At 44.0% G+C, this 16,534-nt stretch overlaps 1 long non-coding RNA gene and 1 gene segment (V, D, J or C); one reads left to right on the top strand and one right to left on the bottom strand.

Annotated features, from left to right (window-relative positions):
- Positions 1-9,091: 9,091 nt before the first annotated feature.
- Positions 9,092-15,539, top strand: LOC122565191. The segment is given in 4 exon segments: positions 9,092-9,139; positions 9,238-9,557; positions 9,962-9,998; positions 15,415-15,539. Coding segments are annotated over 4 exon segments (426 nt in total).
- Positions 15,540-15,873: 334 nt separating this feature from the next.
- LOC122565192 overlaps positions 15,874-16,534 on the bottom strand; it is a 39,465-nt gene continuing 38,804 nt past the window's right edge. For all 3 annotated transcript variants that reach the window (XR_006316109.1, XR_006316106.1, XR_006316107.1), the window contains one exon: positions 15,874-16,049. This is a non-coding gene — a long non-coding RNA (uncharacterized LOC122565192). The remainder of the gene's footprint in view (positions 16,050-16,534) is intronic.

Genomic DNA, 16,534 nt, shown 5'->3' with positions numbered 1-16,534 from the left:
TCAAGAAGGAAGTTCATCGACATATTCTCAGGGGCAGTTGGAGATGTGAAATAAATGCTGGCCTAGCCTGTGGTGTTCACACACACATGGAATAATTTTAAAATGTTTCTGTACTTCCCTCCTGTTCTGATTTGATTTCTTTTCATCCCAGAAGAGCTTGGGAATGAGAGTTGGATCAGTCACCTGGAGAGTTGCCACTCTAACATTGAGTTCATAAAGAAATAATCTTGGCAATGACAGACCGGACAGTTTAACAGCAGCAGAAGAAACTTCTAAATGTGACATGCAGGATGGATTAATGTTCACCTGGACACAGGGACTTCTTAGGATGATCAGAATACTTTCATAAATGTGGAACTCAGTTGAGAAGTAGAAATGTGCTATATGAAGAGAAAAGAAATTCAGTCAATGTTTCGTACGCAGACTTTCACAAGGGGATTGAGAGAGTGCAACATTGAAGACTAGTTCAATTTAGGAATGTGGTGAGATTGAAAGGACAAGTTGTGTGGTTAATAGATATTCATTTCTCTGGAGGGACATACAATCTGTGGTGTTTAGATATTAATCCAATAAGTAGAGAGATGGCAGAGCAACTCATCCCCATTGAGTTATGTGACATGTAGAAACTCCAGGCCATCTCCTGTGATGTGGACAAGGATTTTTGTTGAATTCATCCAAACAGACAATTGCAGCCTCCAAGTAATGCAAGTGCAGGATAGCACTTCCAACAAAGCAGCACAGCCTCAGTGTTGTAGTCAAGCAGCAGCCATGTTTTGGGGTTAGAATTCTGAAGTGGGATTTATACCCAGAACTTCAGGACGGAAAAGCAAGTGTCCTCTTAACTGAGCTGCAATCCCATGGTGTTGTTGGACAATCAGATGTGCAGGAATTGTCATCGGTTCGGTTACATGTTGACATCACTGCAGTCCTTTTTGTTTTGTTATTCCTTTGGGGAGTGTAACCAGAGCCAGAACATGGTTCAGTGTACAGGGTTTGTACAGAAGGCTCGAAAGAATTGATGATACATATTGCTATAGTTTGGAAAACAGACAAGCTTTTCTTTGCCCACAGTCCCGACATAATGATGGTACTTTGTCTGTTTGGTGCCAGGGTCAAGAATGCCACTGAGCAGCTGCATTCTGAAAGAGGGTGCGTGAACCGCCAGAGGTCATGTCCCCTCACAGTATTAATGACATCAATGATGCAGGAGAGAACACAAGAACATGAGTGTGCCACTTGGTCCATCTAGCCTGCCCAGCTGTTCAATATGATCATAGTATTGAAGACTTCAATGCCTTTTAACCACCCCATGGCCATAAACCCCTACACCACTGGTAATCCAATGTAGAACAGGAGATCCTGGGGTTTATCAACTTCATCAATCTGAGTGAAAAAAGCTTGCCTTTCATGGCCTTTTTATATCTTTCTCCTCACACCTTAAAAATATGGCCCATATTATTGAACTCCACCACCCTGGGGAAAAGACCCTTACCATATTCATCTATGACCCTCATGTTTTGATAAACCTCTATAAGGTCATCGATATTGCAATGAAAAACCTCCCAGCCTCTCCAGACTACCTTCATAACTGACACCTTCCAATCCTGGCAATATGCTGCTGGTAAATCTTTTCTGAACCCTCTCCAATGTCATAATATCTTTCCTGTAGCAGGGCAACCAGAATGGCACACAGTACTCCAGAAGACACCTCACCAACATCCTGTACAACCTCAATATCACATCCCAACTCCGACACCCTAAGGTCTGTGAAATGAAAGCGAGCATGCTAAACATCTTCTTAAGCACCCTGACTGCATGTGATACAAATTTAAAAGAATTATGCACCCAGGTCTCCCTTTCTACAACACTACCATTAATTATATGAGTCCTGGTTTTGTTTGTTTTACCAAAATACAATACCTCACATTTATCCAAATTAAACTGCCACTGCCACTCCTCGGCACATTACCTCAATTGACCAAAATTTCCTTGTAATCTGAGATAACCTTCATCAGTCCACTATACCACCAACCTTGGTATCATCCGCAACCATATTAATCATGTCTCCTAAATTCTCATCCAAATCTTTTACATAAATGACAAACAACAGTGGACCCAGCATTGATCCCTGCGGAACATCTCTGGTCACAGGCCTCCAGTAAGAAAAACAACCCTCCATACCACCCTCTGTTCCCTATCTGCAAGCTAATTTTGTATCCAATTGGCTAGCTCTCCCTGAGTTCCATATGATCTAACTTTACTAATTAGTCTACCGTGCAGAACTTTGTTAAAGGATTTACTAAAGTCAATGTAAACAATATTTCTAACACCTTCCGACTCAGAGGTGAGTATGCTCTCGCTGAGCCAAGGCTAACACTGCAGAATTGATTCATTATAATGCAACAAAGGAAGAAGATGATACAATGACAACATTTTATGATATCATATAGGTCTTACTTTGCAGAGTTGTCACTTCCATATAAATGATCTTAATAAATAATTTAAATGTGAATATAAAATGATTATTAAGGTGTGGATGAGTGCCATGCCTCTGGGAATTCCCTGGTTGTTCTCTGTTACTACTAGGACAAGCCAAACAGAGAACAGCCAGGGAATTCCTCGAGGCATGGCACTCATCCACAGATTCAATCAATAAGCACATCGACCTGGACCCAAAATACCGGCCACTGCAGGGGACAGCTGGAACTGACAACCGGAAGCGGCAGATACAAATCACTATAAATGCCGGAGGAAACATCATGGAAGCGCTTCACAGGAAGCTCCCGAGCACTGAGGATGTCACCTAGACAGGGGACGAAATGTCTGCAACACAAATTCCCAGCTCGGCGAACAGAACCACAACAACGAGCACCCGAGCTACAAAAGTTCTCCTAAACTTTGAATTATTAAGGTTTAAATTCATATTAAAACCAGGATACAAAGATAAAAGAGAAGAAGCATAACATAGCAAAGATGAGCAGGAAGCTAGAGGCCTGGGAAACCTTTAAAGAGCAACAGAGGATAACTAAAAAGGTGAAAAAATGAGGTATGAAGGCATACTGGCCAAAAATATAAAGGAGGATAGTAAAAGCTTTTTTCAGGTATGTGAATTGAAAAGAAATAGTTAAGACTATAATTGGGCACTTGAAGACAGAAACAGATGAATTTATTATGGGGAACAAGCAGATGACAGAAGAGTTGAATAGATATTTTGGATCTGTCTTCACTGGGGAAGATACAAGCAACCTCCCAGATGTAATAGTGGCTGAAGGACCGAAGGTAATGGATGAACTGAAGGGAATTTATATTAGGCAGGAAATGGTATTGGATAGACTGTTAGGTCTGAAGGCTGATAAATCCCCAGGACATGGTGGTCTGCTTCACAGGGTACTTAAGGAGGTGGCTGTAGAAATCGTGGAAGCATTGGTAATCATTTTCCAATATTCTATCGATTCAGGATCAGTTCTGTGGATTGGAGGGTGGCTAATGTTGTCTCACTTTTCAAGAAAGGAGGGAGAGAGAAAACAGGAATTATAGACCGGTTGGCCTGACGTCAGTGGTGGGAAAGATGCTGGAGTCAATTATAAGAGATGAAATTACAACTCATTTGGATAGCAGTAACAGGATAGGTCAGAGTCAGCATGAGTTAATGGAGGGGAAATCGTACTTGACCAATCTTCTGGAATTTTTTGAGGATGCAACTATGGACAAGGGAGAGCCAGTGGATGTAGTGTACCTGGATTTTCAGAAAGCCTTTGATAAAGTCCCACATAGGAGATTAGTGAGCAAAATTAGGGCACGTGATCTTGGGGGCAAAATACTGACTTGGATTAAAAATTGGCTGGCTGACAGGAAGCAAAGAGTTGTGATAAACGGTCCCTTTTGGAATGGCAGGTGGTGACCTGTGGGGTACCACAAGGTTCGGTGCTGGGACCGCAGCTGTTTACAATATACATTAATGATATAGATGAAGGCAGTAGAAGTAATACTAGCAGATTTGCTGATGACACAAAGCTGGGTGGCAGGATGAAATGTGAGGAGGATGTTATGAGAATACAGGGTGACTTGGTCAGGCTAGGTAAATGGACAGATGCATGCCAGATGCAGTTTAATGTGGATAAATGTGTGGTTATCCACTTTGGTGGCAAGAACAGGAAGGCAGATTACTATTTAAATGGAGTCAAGTTAGGTAAAGGGGTAGTACAGTGAGATCTAGGTGTTCTTGTACATCAGTCGATGAAAGCAAGCATGCAGGTACAGCAGGTAGTGAAGAAAGATAATGGAATGCTAGCCTTCCTAACAAGAGGAATTGAGTATAGTAGCAAAGAGGTCCTTCTGCAGCTGTACAGGGCCCTGGTGAGACTGCAGCTTTGATCTCCAAATTTGAGGAAGGACATTCTGGCTATTGAGGGAGTGCAGTAGGTTCACGAGGTCAATTCCTGGAATGGCAGGACTATCATATGTTGAAAGATTAGAGTGACTGGGCTTGTGTACACTTGAGTTTAGAAGCATGAGAGGGGATCTGATTGATATGTATAAAATTATTAAAGGATTGGACAATCTGGAGGTAGGAAGCCTGTTTCCGCTGATGGGTGAGTCCAGAGCCAGAGGACACGATTTAAAAATAAGGGATAGGTCATTTAGAACAGAGTTGAGGAGAAACTTCTTCACCCAGAGAGTGGTGGGTGTATGGAATGCTGTGCCCCAGAGGGCAGTGGAGGCCACGTCTCTGGATATTTTCAAGAAAGAGATGGATAGAGCTCTTAAAGATAGTGGAGTCAAGGGTTATGGGGATAAGGCAGGAACAGGATACTGATTGTGGATGATCAGCCATGATCATAATGAATGGTAGTGCTGGCTCGAAGGGCTGAATGGCCTCCTGCTGCACCTATTGTTTATTGTCTACATATTTACTCTTCAATTTCCCACTGACTATTGGGGATGAGGGGAGTGGGTACAGTCCCATCAATTTGTCACTCCTCCTTATTTCTCAGTTCCATCCATGTAGCTTCACTGAACAATCCCTCAAGAATGTCCTCTCTAAGCATCACCGTGATGTTTTCCTTAATCAAAAATCAAAACCCCCTCCTCTCTTGCCTAAACTGTTAGACTTCTTGTATTGAAATAAATGCCGTTTAATTCATCAGTCTTCCCTTATTCTCTGCCCTGCTCTTGTCTGCCTTGTTTATTTAACTTGCTCTCTCTAACTTCTGCATCTCAATCTTCTCTCTTGTCTCACTACTGCTTAGAGCCTGCCCCACCCAGGCTAGTTTAAACTCTCCCATGTAGCTCTAGCAAAACGCCCCACCAGTTCAGGTGCAACATGTCCCTCTTGAACAGGTCACGTCTGGCCCAGAAGATCTCACAATGATCCAAAAATCTAAATCCCTGTCCCCTGCACCAGCTCCTCAGCCACAAATGCATCTGCCTGATACTTTTACTCCTTGCCTCATCAGCGTGTGGCACTGGGATTAATTCAGAGATTATTACACATCAGGTCTGCCAAACTCCCTCTATTCACTCTGCAGGACCTCATCCCTTTTCCTACCTGTGTTGTTCGTACCAATGTGTACAATGACCTCATGCTGCCCTTTGACAATTTACTGCAACTTCTCCAAGATGTCCTTAATCCTGTCACCAGGAGGCAATACACCATGCTGAAATCTTCCTTGTGACCACAGAAATAGCTGTCTGTGCTCCTGAAGCTCATTTGGACTTGGCCAAACCCTGCGATACAGCAGAGCTAGTCATGGTGTCGAATAGAGGCCCAGTTGAAGTAATTGTTCCTCATAAGACAGTGGCAAAACTCCCAGTATCAGCCAAATATAACCTCTGCCATACTCTGTCCAAGACAAGTCTATGCTTTCCTCAATGGAGAGACCAAAACTGTGCACATATGGTCTTACCAAGGCCCTGTGTAACTGCAGTATGTCAGCCCTACTTCTGAATTCCAATCCTCTTGCAATGAAAGCCAAAATGAAATTAGCCATTCTAATTGCTTGCTGTACCTGCCTATGTACTTTCATTGACTGTGATATGTGGACACCCAGATCTCTCTCTCTTTTCACACTTGCCAATGTATTATCATTTAAAAAAAACTCTTCCTTTCTGATTTCCACACCAAAATTTACAACGTCGCATTTAGCTCCAATGTAATGTGCCTGCCATGTGTTTGCCCACTCACTCATGTTGAGTAAATCACTTTTAAGTCTCTTTTCATCCCTCCTCACAATTCACAATCCTGCTTCGTTTTGTGTTGTCAGTAGTTTAGGGGTATTTGATTTCATTATTTAGGTCAATTGTATATATGGCAAATAGCGATCCTTGCAGTATCCCAATAGTCACTTCCTGACCCACAGAAAACATTTATTCCCACTCTCTGTTTCCTGTCTCTCAACCAACTCCTGATCTATGCCGATATATTATTTCTTATCCCATCTGCTTTCACTTTGCACACTAACTTCTCACCAGGGATTGTAGCAAAAGCTGTCTAATAGTCCAAATGCACCAATTCCACTGGGTCTCCCTTATCTACTCGACTTGAGGCATCTTCAAAAAACTCCATCAGCATGCTTAAGCATGGTTTGTCTTTCCTAAACCTATGCTGGCTTTGTCCAATCTCACCAATGTTTTACAAATATTCTTTTATAATTGTCTCTAGCATTTTGTCCCACGACCGATATTAGTCTATTTGGTTTGTAATTCACTGTATTTTTTCTTTCTCCCTGCCTTTGTTAATACTGGATTACATTTGCCACTGTCCAATCTGCAGTAACTGTTTGAGAGTCCAGAGGATTTTACTTAAATTAGATTACTTACAGTGTAGAAACAGGCCATTTGGCCCAACAAGTCCACACCGACCCGCCGAAGTGCAACCCACCCAGACCCATTCCCCTACATTTACCCCTTCACTTAACACTATGGGCCAATTCACCTACCCTGCACATTTTTGGACTGTGGGAGGAAACCGGAGCACCCGGAGCAAACCCACGTAGACACGGGGAGAATATGCAAACTCCACACAGCCAGTTGTCTGAGGCGGGAATTGAACCTGGGTCTCTGGCGCTGTGAGGCAGCAGTGCTAACCACTGTGCCACCTTGCCACCCACAATTCTGCTGCTCAATTCTGGGGAACCTGGGCTGTGACAACTTCCCACAGTGAGAGGTAGAATCCAGCTAGCATTGGGCAGGGGGGGGGTACTATAGAGGAGTGGTCAGTCATTAATGAGGCAGGTTTGAACGTTAGCACAATAAAGCTGCTCGGACTCATGAACAGACACAACGAAAACTCGACAAAACTGACAATGTGACAAATCATCTTTACTGTTTCCTTCCTTTCACATGGAGTTTTTAAATAAGTTGATGCAAAACAGACCATGCTATAGATTCCCAACAGAACTGGTTCGCCTCCTTAAACAGTGATGTTTCTGTTACTTAAATGGGTGGAACGGAATCTGAGAGATTTGGGTACGGTTGCAGTAAAATGATGTTATATTGAGGTTGACTGTGTTCTGGACAGTCCCTCAGCTTAAAATAACAGGCCCCAGTTCCTGCTGGGCGCCAGGTGTTTGTTCATTTCACCCACTCGGAGCAGCTGGATTGGACAGCACAAACCACCCTCAAATACTGACTGCTGAGCAGCTTCATTCAAACTCCTTCAACATTCCCATGAAGTTCAATTCATTCTCAATGTTCGGGTTCCATGGAAATAACAGATATACTTATTGACTCAATCATATTCACCATTCTGTGAAATATTGTTAATTGTGTAACTGGTCACCTGGTGGTCAATATGATAGTTAGGTGGCAAGTGGGTGCATCATTAACTAGTCACATGCTCAGCTCTTTCATGTTCACACAAACTATGACAGAGCAAAATTATCCAAACATTAACTGAGGGGTTTCACCAACACCTTAGGCTGGATATTCACCCTGGGGAGGGATACAGGAGTTGGGAATGTCACTCTGCTCCAATTCCTATCTTGGAGGCTGGGAACATACACACATTGGGATTCTCACAGAGGGATCCTCTGAACTGGCCTGGAGACAGGTTCCTCATGAATTATGGGATGGAATGTAGCCCCTTCTCAGGGAAGCAGTTGGTTGCTCTGATTTCTGAAGAAGGGCTTATGCCCGAAATGTCGATTCTCCTGTTCCTTGGATGCTGCCTGACCTGCTGCGCTTTTCCAGCAACACATTTTCAGCTCTGATACCCAGGCAAGCAGAAAGGGCCTTTCCTCATACAAACAGGCCCCTACACAAACTGGAAGTTGGAGACATGCTGGAAGTGACTTGTCAATGTCCATTAGTTCAGTGTTAACAAGACCCTAACAGAGTCGAAATGGGCACCTGCCCTGCCCTGCTGGGCCCAGACCCACAATGTCTGAAATAGCTGGAGCTGGGAATGATGTTGGAAACTAAATTTTCACTTTCTACCTCCAATCCTGCCTCAAGTCGGGTTGCAAATTAAATAAGGACCATGAATACCAGATATTCAGTAAGTGCTGTCTGCTTAGGAGTTTGCTGAATCTATTCTCTTGCACGGAGCTATTAGAGCATGCAGAGAAGCAAATTATGTGATCGAAAAGATTGACAATGTGCAGATTTTTAAGTTTTTGTTAGGGTGGCATGGTGGCTCAGTGGTTAGTACTGCTGCCTCACAGTGCCAGGCAATTCTACCCTTGGGTGAATGTCTGTATGGAGTTTGCATATTCTCTCTGTGTGGGTTTACTCCCACAGTCCAAAGATGTGCAGGTTAGGTGAATTGGCTCTAGAAAGAGATTTTTGATAGTAGGTGTGAAGAACAATTTTAACTCCAGAAGAAGCAGTAAACATAAAGGGAAATATCAGACAATAAACGAGCTTCAGTGTAAAATGTGACAGAGTTTAGAGTCGGACTGAGGTATCACTGCATCAACCTGAATCTCTGAGCCTGAATGGGTGGGTTTCAGGTCCTTGCTCTGGTTGGTCAGTGTGAATCGCTCTCATTTGCACGGATTTCCTTCCTGTTGTGAAGGGCTCTATAACTGGCTTCAATGGGAACCTGCTGCCACAGTCTGTCCCAGATACAGTCGCTGAAGACAGGCAGAAATTATGTGGATCTTGTGCTTTTTCTGTTCCCTGGCAGTGTGGCTGGGCTGTAAGTAAAACACTGCTCCTTCCACAGCAGCAGGTCGGGGTTTTACAGTCCCCTTTACAAGGGTCCATTTCTGATGTTTAATCCTTGCTCTTTTACAGATGGACAGTGTCAGACTCTGACTCAGCCTCCACACCTGACTGTGAAACCGGGAAACAAGGCCACACTGGACTGTAACATTGGAACGGCTGATAACTATGTTGTGAGCTGGTACAAGCAGACACCAGGATCAGCTCCTCAGTGGATCCTCTATTACCATCACTCGAGCAGTGCGCCTATCTATGGGTCTGGGTTTAGCAGCGACCGTTTCACATCGACAGCCAACAGCGGCCACAACATTTACCAGTTAATCATCAAAAACGTGGAGGTGAATGATGCCGCCGTGTATTACTGTGAAAAGTGGTTTAGCTCGGCCAGTGCTTATGTCTCACAGTGACAGAAGGTAACACAAAAACTGATATCAGGAAATAATGGCCTCCTAATATCATTGTATTGGATCAAATACTCTAATATTTAAGAATTCATAAATTACTTTAATGTTGTTCTTGGGTATAATATTTTCCAATTGCCGTTATTTCATAATTGGTAACTTTGTGAATCATTCCCACTACTGAGTGTTGATGATATTTTAATGTCAGTGTGTGGATGTTGTTGTGAGGTTATTCCTTACTGTCCCACACCAACTGGGGCACTGGGAATACATGATCAATGCTGGGAATGGAGTATCTGAAGGTGTTTTCTCTCCAATTCCAGGATCCTGGATAACTGTATGGACTGAACCCTAGAATTCCACCACTGATCCAGAACCTAGAACATCACACTGTGTGTGTGTTTGGGCAAGAGACCAAGCTCTTTTTTGCAGGTAAGTGGCTGGGAATTCCTCTGTGGATACTAACTGTGTGAATTTCGACACTTGATGAAACTTGATTATTTCCTCATGCCTATTTCTTAACCTGAGTGAAAATGTTGGTTGTTTCTCCAGAGTCTCGCAGCAGAAGCAGAACAATCACTCTTGGTGCTACCTGAGTTTGTGCTGTTTCTGACATTAGCTTAGTTCAAGGCACCCGTGTGGCCAGGGAACCAGTGACAAGCAAAACCCGATAGGGGAAATGCTAATGGGGAAAACAAAGTGAAGTGGGAGAGTAGAACCGGTACTCCTGTTTAATTTTTTTTTCTCTCTTGATACAAGGAGGATCCTTCGCAAACTGATCCAGCTTCCTCAAGAGGCAGCATCTGAGTGAACAGAATCTCTGACACTTCTGTTTATTTTTTTTTAATTTTTACCCCCACACTAAACTGTGGTAGTGCTTATTTATTCCCCAGCACCCATGTTGTGTGTGTGCAAGTGTAAGACACAATGAAAGACACAAGGTGCACGAATCTTTATTCAGTTTCCACCACCAGGAAGCAAAGAAACACCCGAGTGGCCAGTGACAAGCAGGGCCCTTCACATCAAAGGGCAATGTTGTGTGATCAAACAGTGAAGGCGAGGTCAGGGATTAAATCAAAATAAAATTGGAGGGGGAACACTCCTGTTTATACCTGTCAACCATGATTACATCCATCCCCCTCTCAGTCCAGGACAGACTTGTTCATTTTCTCATACCGTTTTTAGGGGCGTTTACCCACCGGGTCCAGTTACTCCGACTCAGCCCCAGATATGCAGCCTGACTCTCGCACCCGGAGCATGATGGAAGAAATTGCTCCTTTTCTTCAGATGGTAAAGGTGCTGAGGCTGCGGCATCCACATGTAAACTGTCTCTCGCTTAGCAGAGTCTGTGTCAAGCATTGGTGTTCCTGCTACTGTTTCACTTCCTTGTTTTCCCTCTTGCCCAGGTCCATGAAGATCAGATTTAACCTGGTGTGGTGTCTTCTCCCCAATAGCAACTCTGTTGGAGCTATTCCTGGAGTTTACGAGGGGTGGTCAGATAATTAAATAGGACCTGGGACAGTTTTGTAATGTGTGAAGGTGGAAGCTGTTTCTTAAAGCTTATCTTCAAAGTTTGGATGGCTCTTTCTTCCAGACTATTGGACAATGGATGGTATGGAGCTGTCCTGGTGTGCCAATGCCATTCAACTTTAGGAATATCCTGCTGGAAAATGATGACCCATTGTCTATGACCATGGCTATGTCTGCATTAAATCCTGGCCACCAGACATAACCTCTCATCAACATCATCATTTTGTACACCCCTGGATGTTTCTGGTGGAGTTCAGCCAGTAATGGATGAGAACCTTTGCTCGGGACAATCCCTTACACTCCCCATAATAAAATACCATCCTCTACAGTGATCTGGTCTCACCGAGTCCAGGGAAGTTTCAGTTCTGGTTGTGATGACCCTTTTGATGTTTCCCCCATTGCCGCCAGCTGTTATATTTTTCCAGAACGGGATCTTTTTGTGTCCACGTTCCAATATTTACAGCGATGGCTGGAAGGGACTCCAGAAAGTTTAAAGCCAGAACGGACTCTTCCAGTGACAGCACTACCATTCGTATATGTACCAGTGGGAGGCGGCTCAATGCATCCGCACTTTCTACTTGGCCTCCGCACAGTGTAATTGTATGCACCTAGACTGAGTCCAATGCTGAATTCGAGCTGAAGCTATGGTGGCACTGCCTTATCCTCCTCGAGTAGCCCTACCAAGGGTTGGTGGTCTGTTAGTATTACAAATTTGTGTTGTATAGATATCGATACAACTTTCTCACACCAAAGATGACCGCCATACCTTCCTTCTCTATCTGGGTGTATTTGTGCTCTGCATCAGCCACAGTCCAGGAAGCATACCCGATTGGGCATTCCTCTGCATTGGGCCATCTGCGAGCTAACACTACCCTGATACTCTACAGGGAGGCACTGCCCATCAGCACCAGATCTCACTTGGCATCATAATGTGCTAACACCTTGGCCGATGATAACTGCTCCTTCACTTCCCTAAAGGCTACGTCTTGGCTACGAGACCATTTCCAAGCGTGACCATTTTCCCATAGCAGATAGAAGGGTGCCAGGATGAGGCCAGGCTATGTATGAACTCTCTGTAATACCTCACCAATCCAAGGAACAGATGTGGGAGCTGGGCCTCTTTTGATTGCCTTCACTATCTTCCAATGGGTGTAGCCCAAGTAGGTCACTTGGCATGCCCAAAGCACACATTTTCCCCTTTTAAGGCATATTCCCATCTTGGGGAAACATCTAAGGACAATGTCCAAGTTCTCTAGTGCTCTTTATTGGTCTTCCCTTTTATTAGCACATCATTCCAGATAAATGGAAACCTGGGGTAGATCATATAAAATTTTCTTTCTCGTCCACTAATACATTACACAGGCTTATGATGCCCCAATTGACAGTCTCATGTATTGGTACAAATGCTTTTGAGAATTAATTGGGCATTTGTCTGGGAATCCTCATCTAACTGCAGTTGCATTACACATGGCTATGTCCAGCTTCATTATAGACAGCCCCTGCCAGATTTGTGTATAAACCCTCTGTGAGGGATTATGTTTTTATCCAGCTGTAAGAAGCGCTTTACTATTTATTTAAAATCCCTACAAAGGCGAATCTACTCACTGGGCTTCACAATCGGTACTGCCCATTCCTCAAACTGCACTGGCTCGATTCCTTCGCATTGCAGCCTCCTGATTTCAGCCACTACTTCTGCCCGTAAGGCAAATAGGACTGGGCAGGCCTTGCAGAATTGTGGAATTGCTTCCTGGTCAAGATGCAAAGTGGCCGCTGCTCTTTTGACAGTTCCTAGTCCTTCCTGAAAAATGTCCAGGTGTCTTCTTAGGATTTCACTCAGGCAGCCATTTCTAATCGAAAAATGTTGAGCCAATCAAGATGAATCTTTCTCAACTAATTTTGCACCATCATACAAGACCCGAACCGCTGTTGTACCCTTAATCTGCAAAGGTTCCCTAGTATAGGATCTCAATCTAGCTGAGATCTTATGCAAACTTAAGAGTTGGAGTCTAGAGCATTCATTTGTTAAAGACTGGTTTGCAATCACGGATATAGCTGCGCCGTTATCAATCTCCATTAGAACCAGGTGACCATTCAACCAGACATTTTGGTTCTGATTTGGATGTTGCTAAGCAATTTAATTGTTCCAAACCAAAGGTAGGTGGGCTTTCCAGGGTGTGCACTCTCTTGGATACCAACCTGAGTTGTTTTACTCAATTCAGGTCTAGCAGAAATCTGATGCTGTCTCGAGTTTGCATAATAGCAGCAACTATAATGGCCTGCCAGCCCGGATCCTTGAAAAATGTTAACTATTTGGCTGAGGATTGCCACTGTTTTAGGGTTTTCCTGTGGGCTGACCCATAGTCCCTCTGTTCAGGATATGTCCTGAGTGAGGCTGTGCTATTGCCTTCACTCCAGTGCTCTCTCAAAGTTTAGTCGGCCTGGCAAGTCCATGGATCTCCCCTGTAACTCTTACGCGCCACATCCTTCATTTTCTAATAACAAAGCCAGTTGTAGTGCCTGTTTGAATCCACTTAATCTTTAGGTTGCAAGCACTTTTGTATGGTTACATTATTAATCACAGTCTTGTCGCATAACTCCACAGAGGCTGGTATCACATCACCTTTTATTTACAGGTGCATAGTACTTGTCGCTAGTCTGACTTTCTCAGAGCCAGCACTGAGTGAACCGAACCTCTGATGCACCAGTCTATATCTGTCAGCCATATTTCCCGAATTGGACCGGATTAACAGCTCCAATAAGGGAACTCATATTCTGAGGTCCATCTGACTGACCTCGTTACAGTCACTACAACTTGATCCTTCAACAATTCTCTTGCCTTCAGACGTTCCATCTCCAATCCTTCCTCAGCTTTTCTCCTTTCCATTTCTGGGGCAGGTTGTTTGCTGCAAACCATCTAATGTTTCTAGTTTCTTTAAGAGCACTTTCTTGTCACATACACACGAGGGACTCTTTCATTCTCTAGCTTCAATTTCTAATGATTCTGACGATGACCATACCATTGCTTATTTTGTGTCTTGCCTTCTCCTTGAGCAAGGAAGTCCCACCTCGCTCAACGTAATCACTTGTATTAATATGGCACCTTTTTAATATAGAAGAACTGTCCCCAGGACGTACATGTAGAAATATCAAACTGAATGTTACCATACCACGTAAGGAAGTGTTAGGTCAAAGGCCAAATTGGAAGAATTTAAGGCATTTTCCAAATAATTCTCCCTTCGTACCTCATTTGTTCGGCCTTTAGTTTTCACCTCCTCACATTCTCCCAATACATGCTGGAACTCTCCCTCCGCTCCCTTTCCTTCATTGCTATCCTTTGCTCTCATTGCTCCTTGGAGACTTGTTGCTTTGATTTAGGTTTTGCACGTTCTCAGGCTGGAGCTCAGGTTCTGAGGTGAATTCACTGAGATGGTGGTCTCAGACCCGAATCACTCTGTCGCTGGACTATGGCAGGAGTGACAGTACAATGAAAGGGCTTGCCGGATTTATGTTGAGTTTCAGTACTGACACCTCAGACCAGAGCCTTCACCACTCGCTCACTGTGAGCTGCTGCTGGATGTCATGTTGACATTGAACTTGTGCCAGGAGTTAACGTTGCAGCATTGTGTACACTGCCAGCAGCCTTTCCCCATTCAGAGGACTCTGTGGGAAAAAAGATTGGGGGGGGGGGCGGGAGGAGGAGGAGGTATTGAGCTGGAGAAAGGATCATTGAAGATCAAGCAAGAAGTTCTTTTGTTCTTCTCACCTTGAATGGGCTAATTGGAGCATCCTCATAGACCATTCCATGTCCTGTTGCTCATTAGTCTGTAGAGCTCAGGACCACACACACCTGGAGCTTTCAGTCAGAGCTGTGGAGAGATTGAGGTACATTTATTCCTGAATGCCTGTGGCTGGCATTGAAGGAGCACAGAATCATCATTGGCTTTCAATCAGCAATGATCTCCAGAATCCCTCACCCTTCAAACACGGATATTGAGATCAACAGCAGTATCCCTGATGAACCAACTTAGGATCAACCAACTTAGCACAGATCCATATACAACCATTGAGACGGAAGTGGATTCCCCACAGTGAATGATGCTGACATTCAGAGTCACCAGGACAATTGTTTTTACATCAAAATTAGTACTTTCTATTGTCACAAATCTCAATAATCTTAATCGAGGGATCCTCACTCCCACAATAACCTTCTGAGGCCCAATTCTGGAAGCTGCAACATCTCAAACCTGTTCTTATTAAACTGAAATGATGCTATATTCTTTGCTAACTTTGTATGCAAACATTGTCTTTTCTCTTGCAGCTCAGCAACTCCCTGACCCTTAAGTAAAACTGCTTGGGCCTTCAGATGAGATGATGTCCAGTAAAGGGGCAGGCACATTAGTTTGTCTGGTCAGCAAACTGTCCATGGGCTTTGCTGTAGTCAGCTGGACAGTGGATGGGAGTCCGACGAGCAGTGAGGTCCAAGCCAGCGTGGTGTCCCGTGACCTGGACAACAGCTTCAGTCTCAGCAGCTACCTGACCGTCCCTGACCGTGATTGGAGCAGTGGGAAGGTGTACTCCTGCACAGTGCAACAAGGAGCAGCTTCAGAAACAATCGCAACAGTCTCACAATCCGGCTGTTAAATATTTGGAAGTTTCATATGTGTTTGCTGTCTAATTTAGGCAGAAAAAGTCACTTACCTTCCACCCCTTCACCATTACTCATCCTCTTCCTCTGGAGTCTGCTGCATTTTGTGTTCCTGTTTTGCTCTGTGTGATTCTGCTGTATTGTGTTTGTGCCTGAGGCAGGTTCTGTTCAATTTCCCATTTAGAGTTTCATGGACCAGGCTCCAATCAATAATTTCAGTTCATGTGGGTGCTTTGCTCAACACCCCATGCTGGATTTCATGTGAGTTTATGATCAGCCAACAGCATCAGGCTGATAATTCTATTGCTCTGTAATGTACAATGAAAAGTTTTGAGATTAACGAGTTTCCATTTCTCTGGAGGGATACATAACAAATGTATCCCTCCATACATTTGGACTGTCGAGTTACATGACATGGAAACTCTACAGTGTGGAAACAAGCCATTCAGCCCAACAAGTCCACACTGACTCTTTGCGCAGCCCATCCAAACTCAACCACCCCCATCCCCCTCACCCTATTCCACTAACACTGCACTTTCCATGGCTCATCCACCTAACTTGTACATCTTTGGACAGGAACTCCCAGATATTAACAAGGATTGTTCTTTTTAATCTGTGCAAGCAGGCAGTTGCAGCCTCCAAATAATGCAAGTGCAGGACAGCACTCCCAACAAAGCAGCACAGCCTCAGTACAGCTCCTCAGTACAGCCATGGCTTGATGCTCAAATTCTCAACTGGGGTTTGTATCCAGAATTTCAGGACTCAAACAGCAGGTGTCCTCTTAACTGAGCTG

Source organism: Chiloscyllium plagiosum, chromosome 31, assembly GCF_004010195.1.
Source record: "Chiloscyllium plagiosum isolate BGI_BamShark_2017 chromosome 31, ASM401019v2, whole genome shotgun sequence".
NCBI classification, from domain to species: domain Eukaryota; kingdom Metazoa; phylum Chordata; class Chondrichthyes; order Orectolobiformes; family Hemiscylliidae; genus Chiloscyllium; species Chiloscyllium plagiosum.
This window is presented reverse-complemented; position numbering and strand designations above follow the sequence as displayed.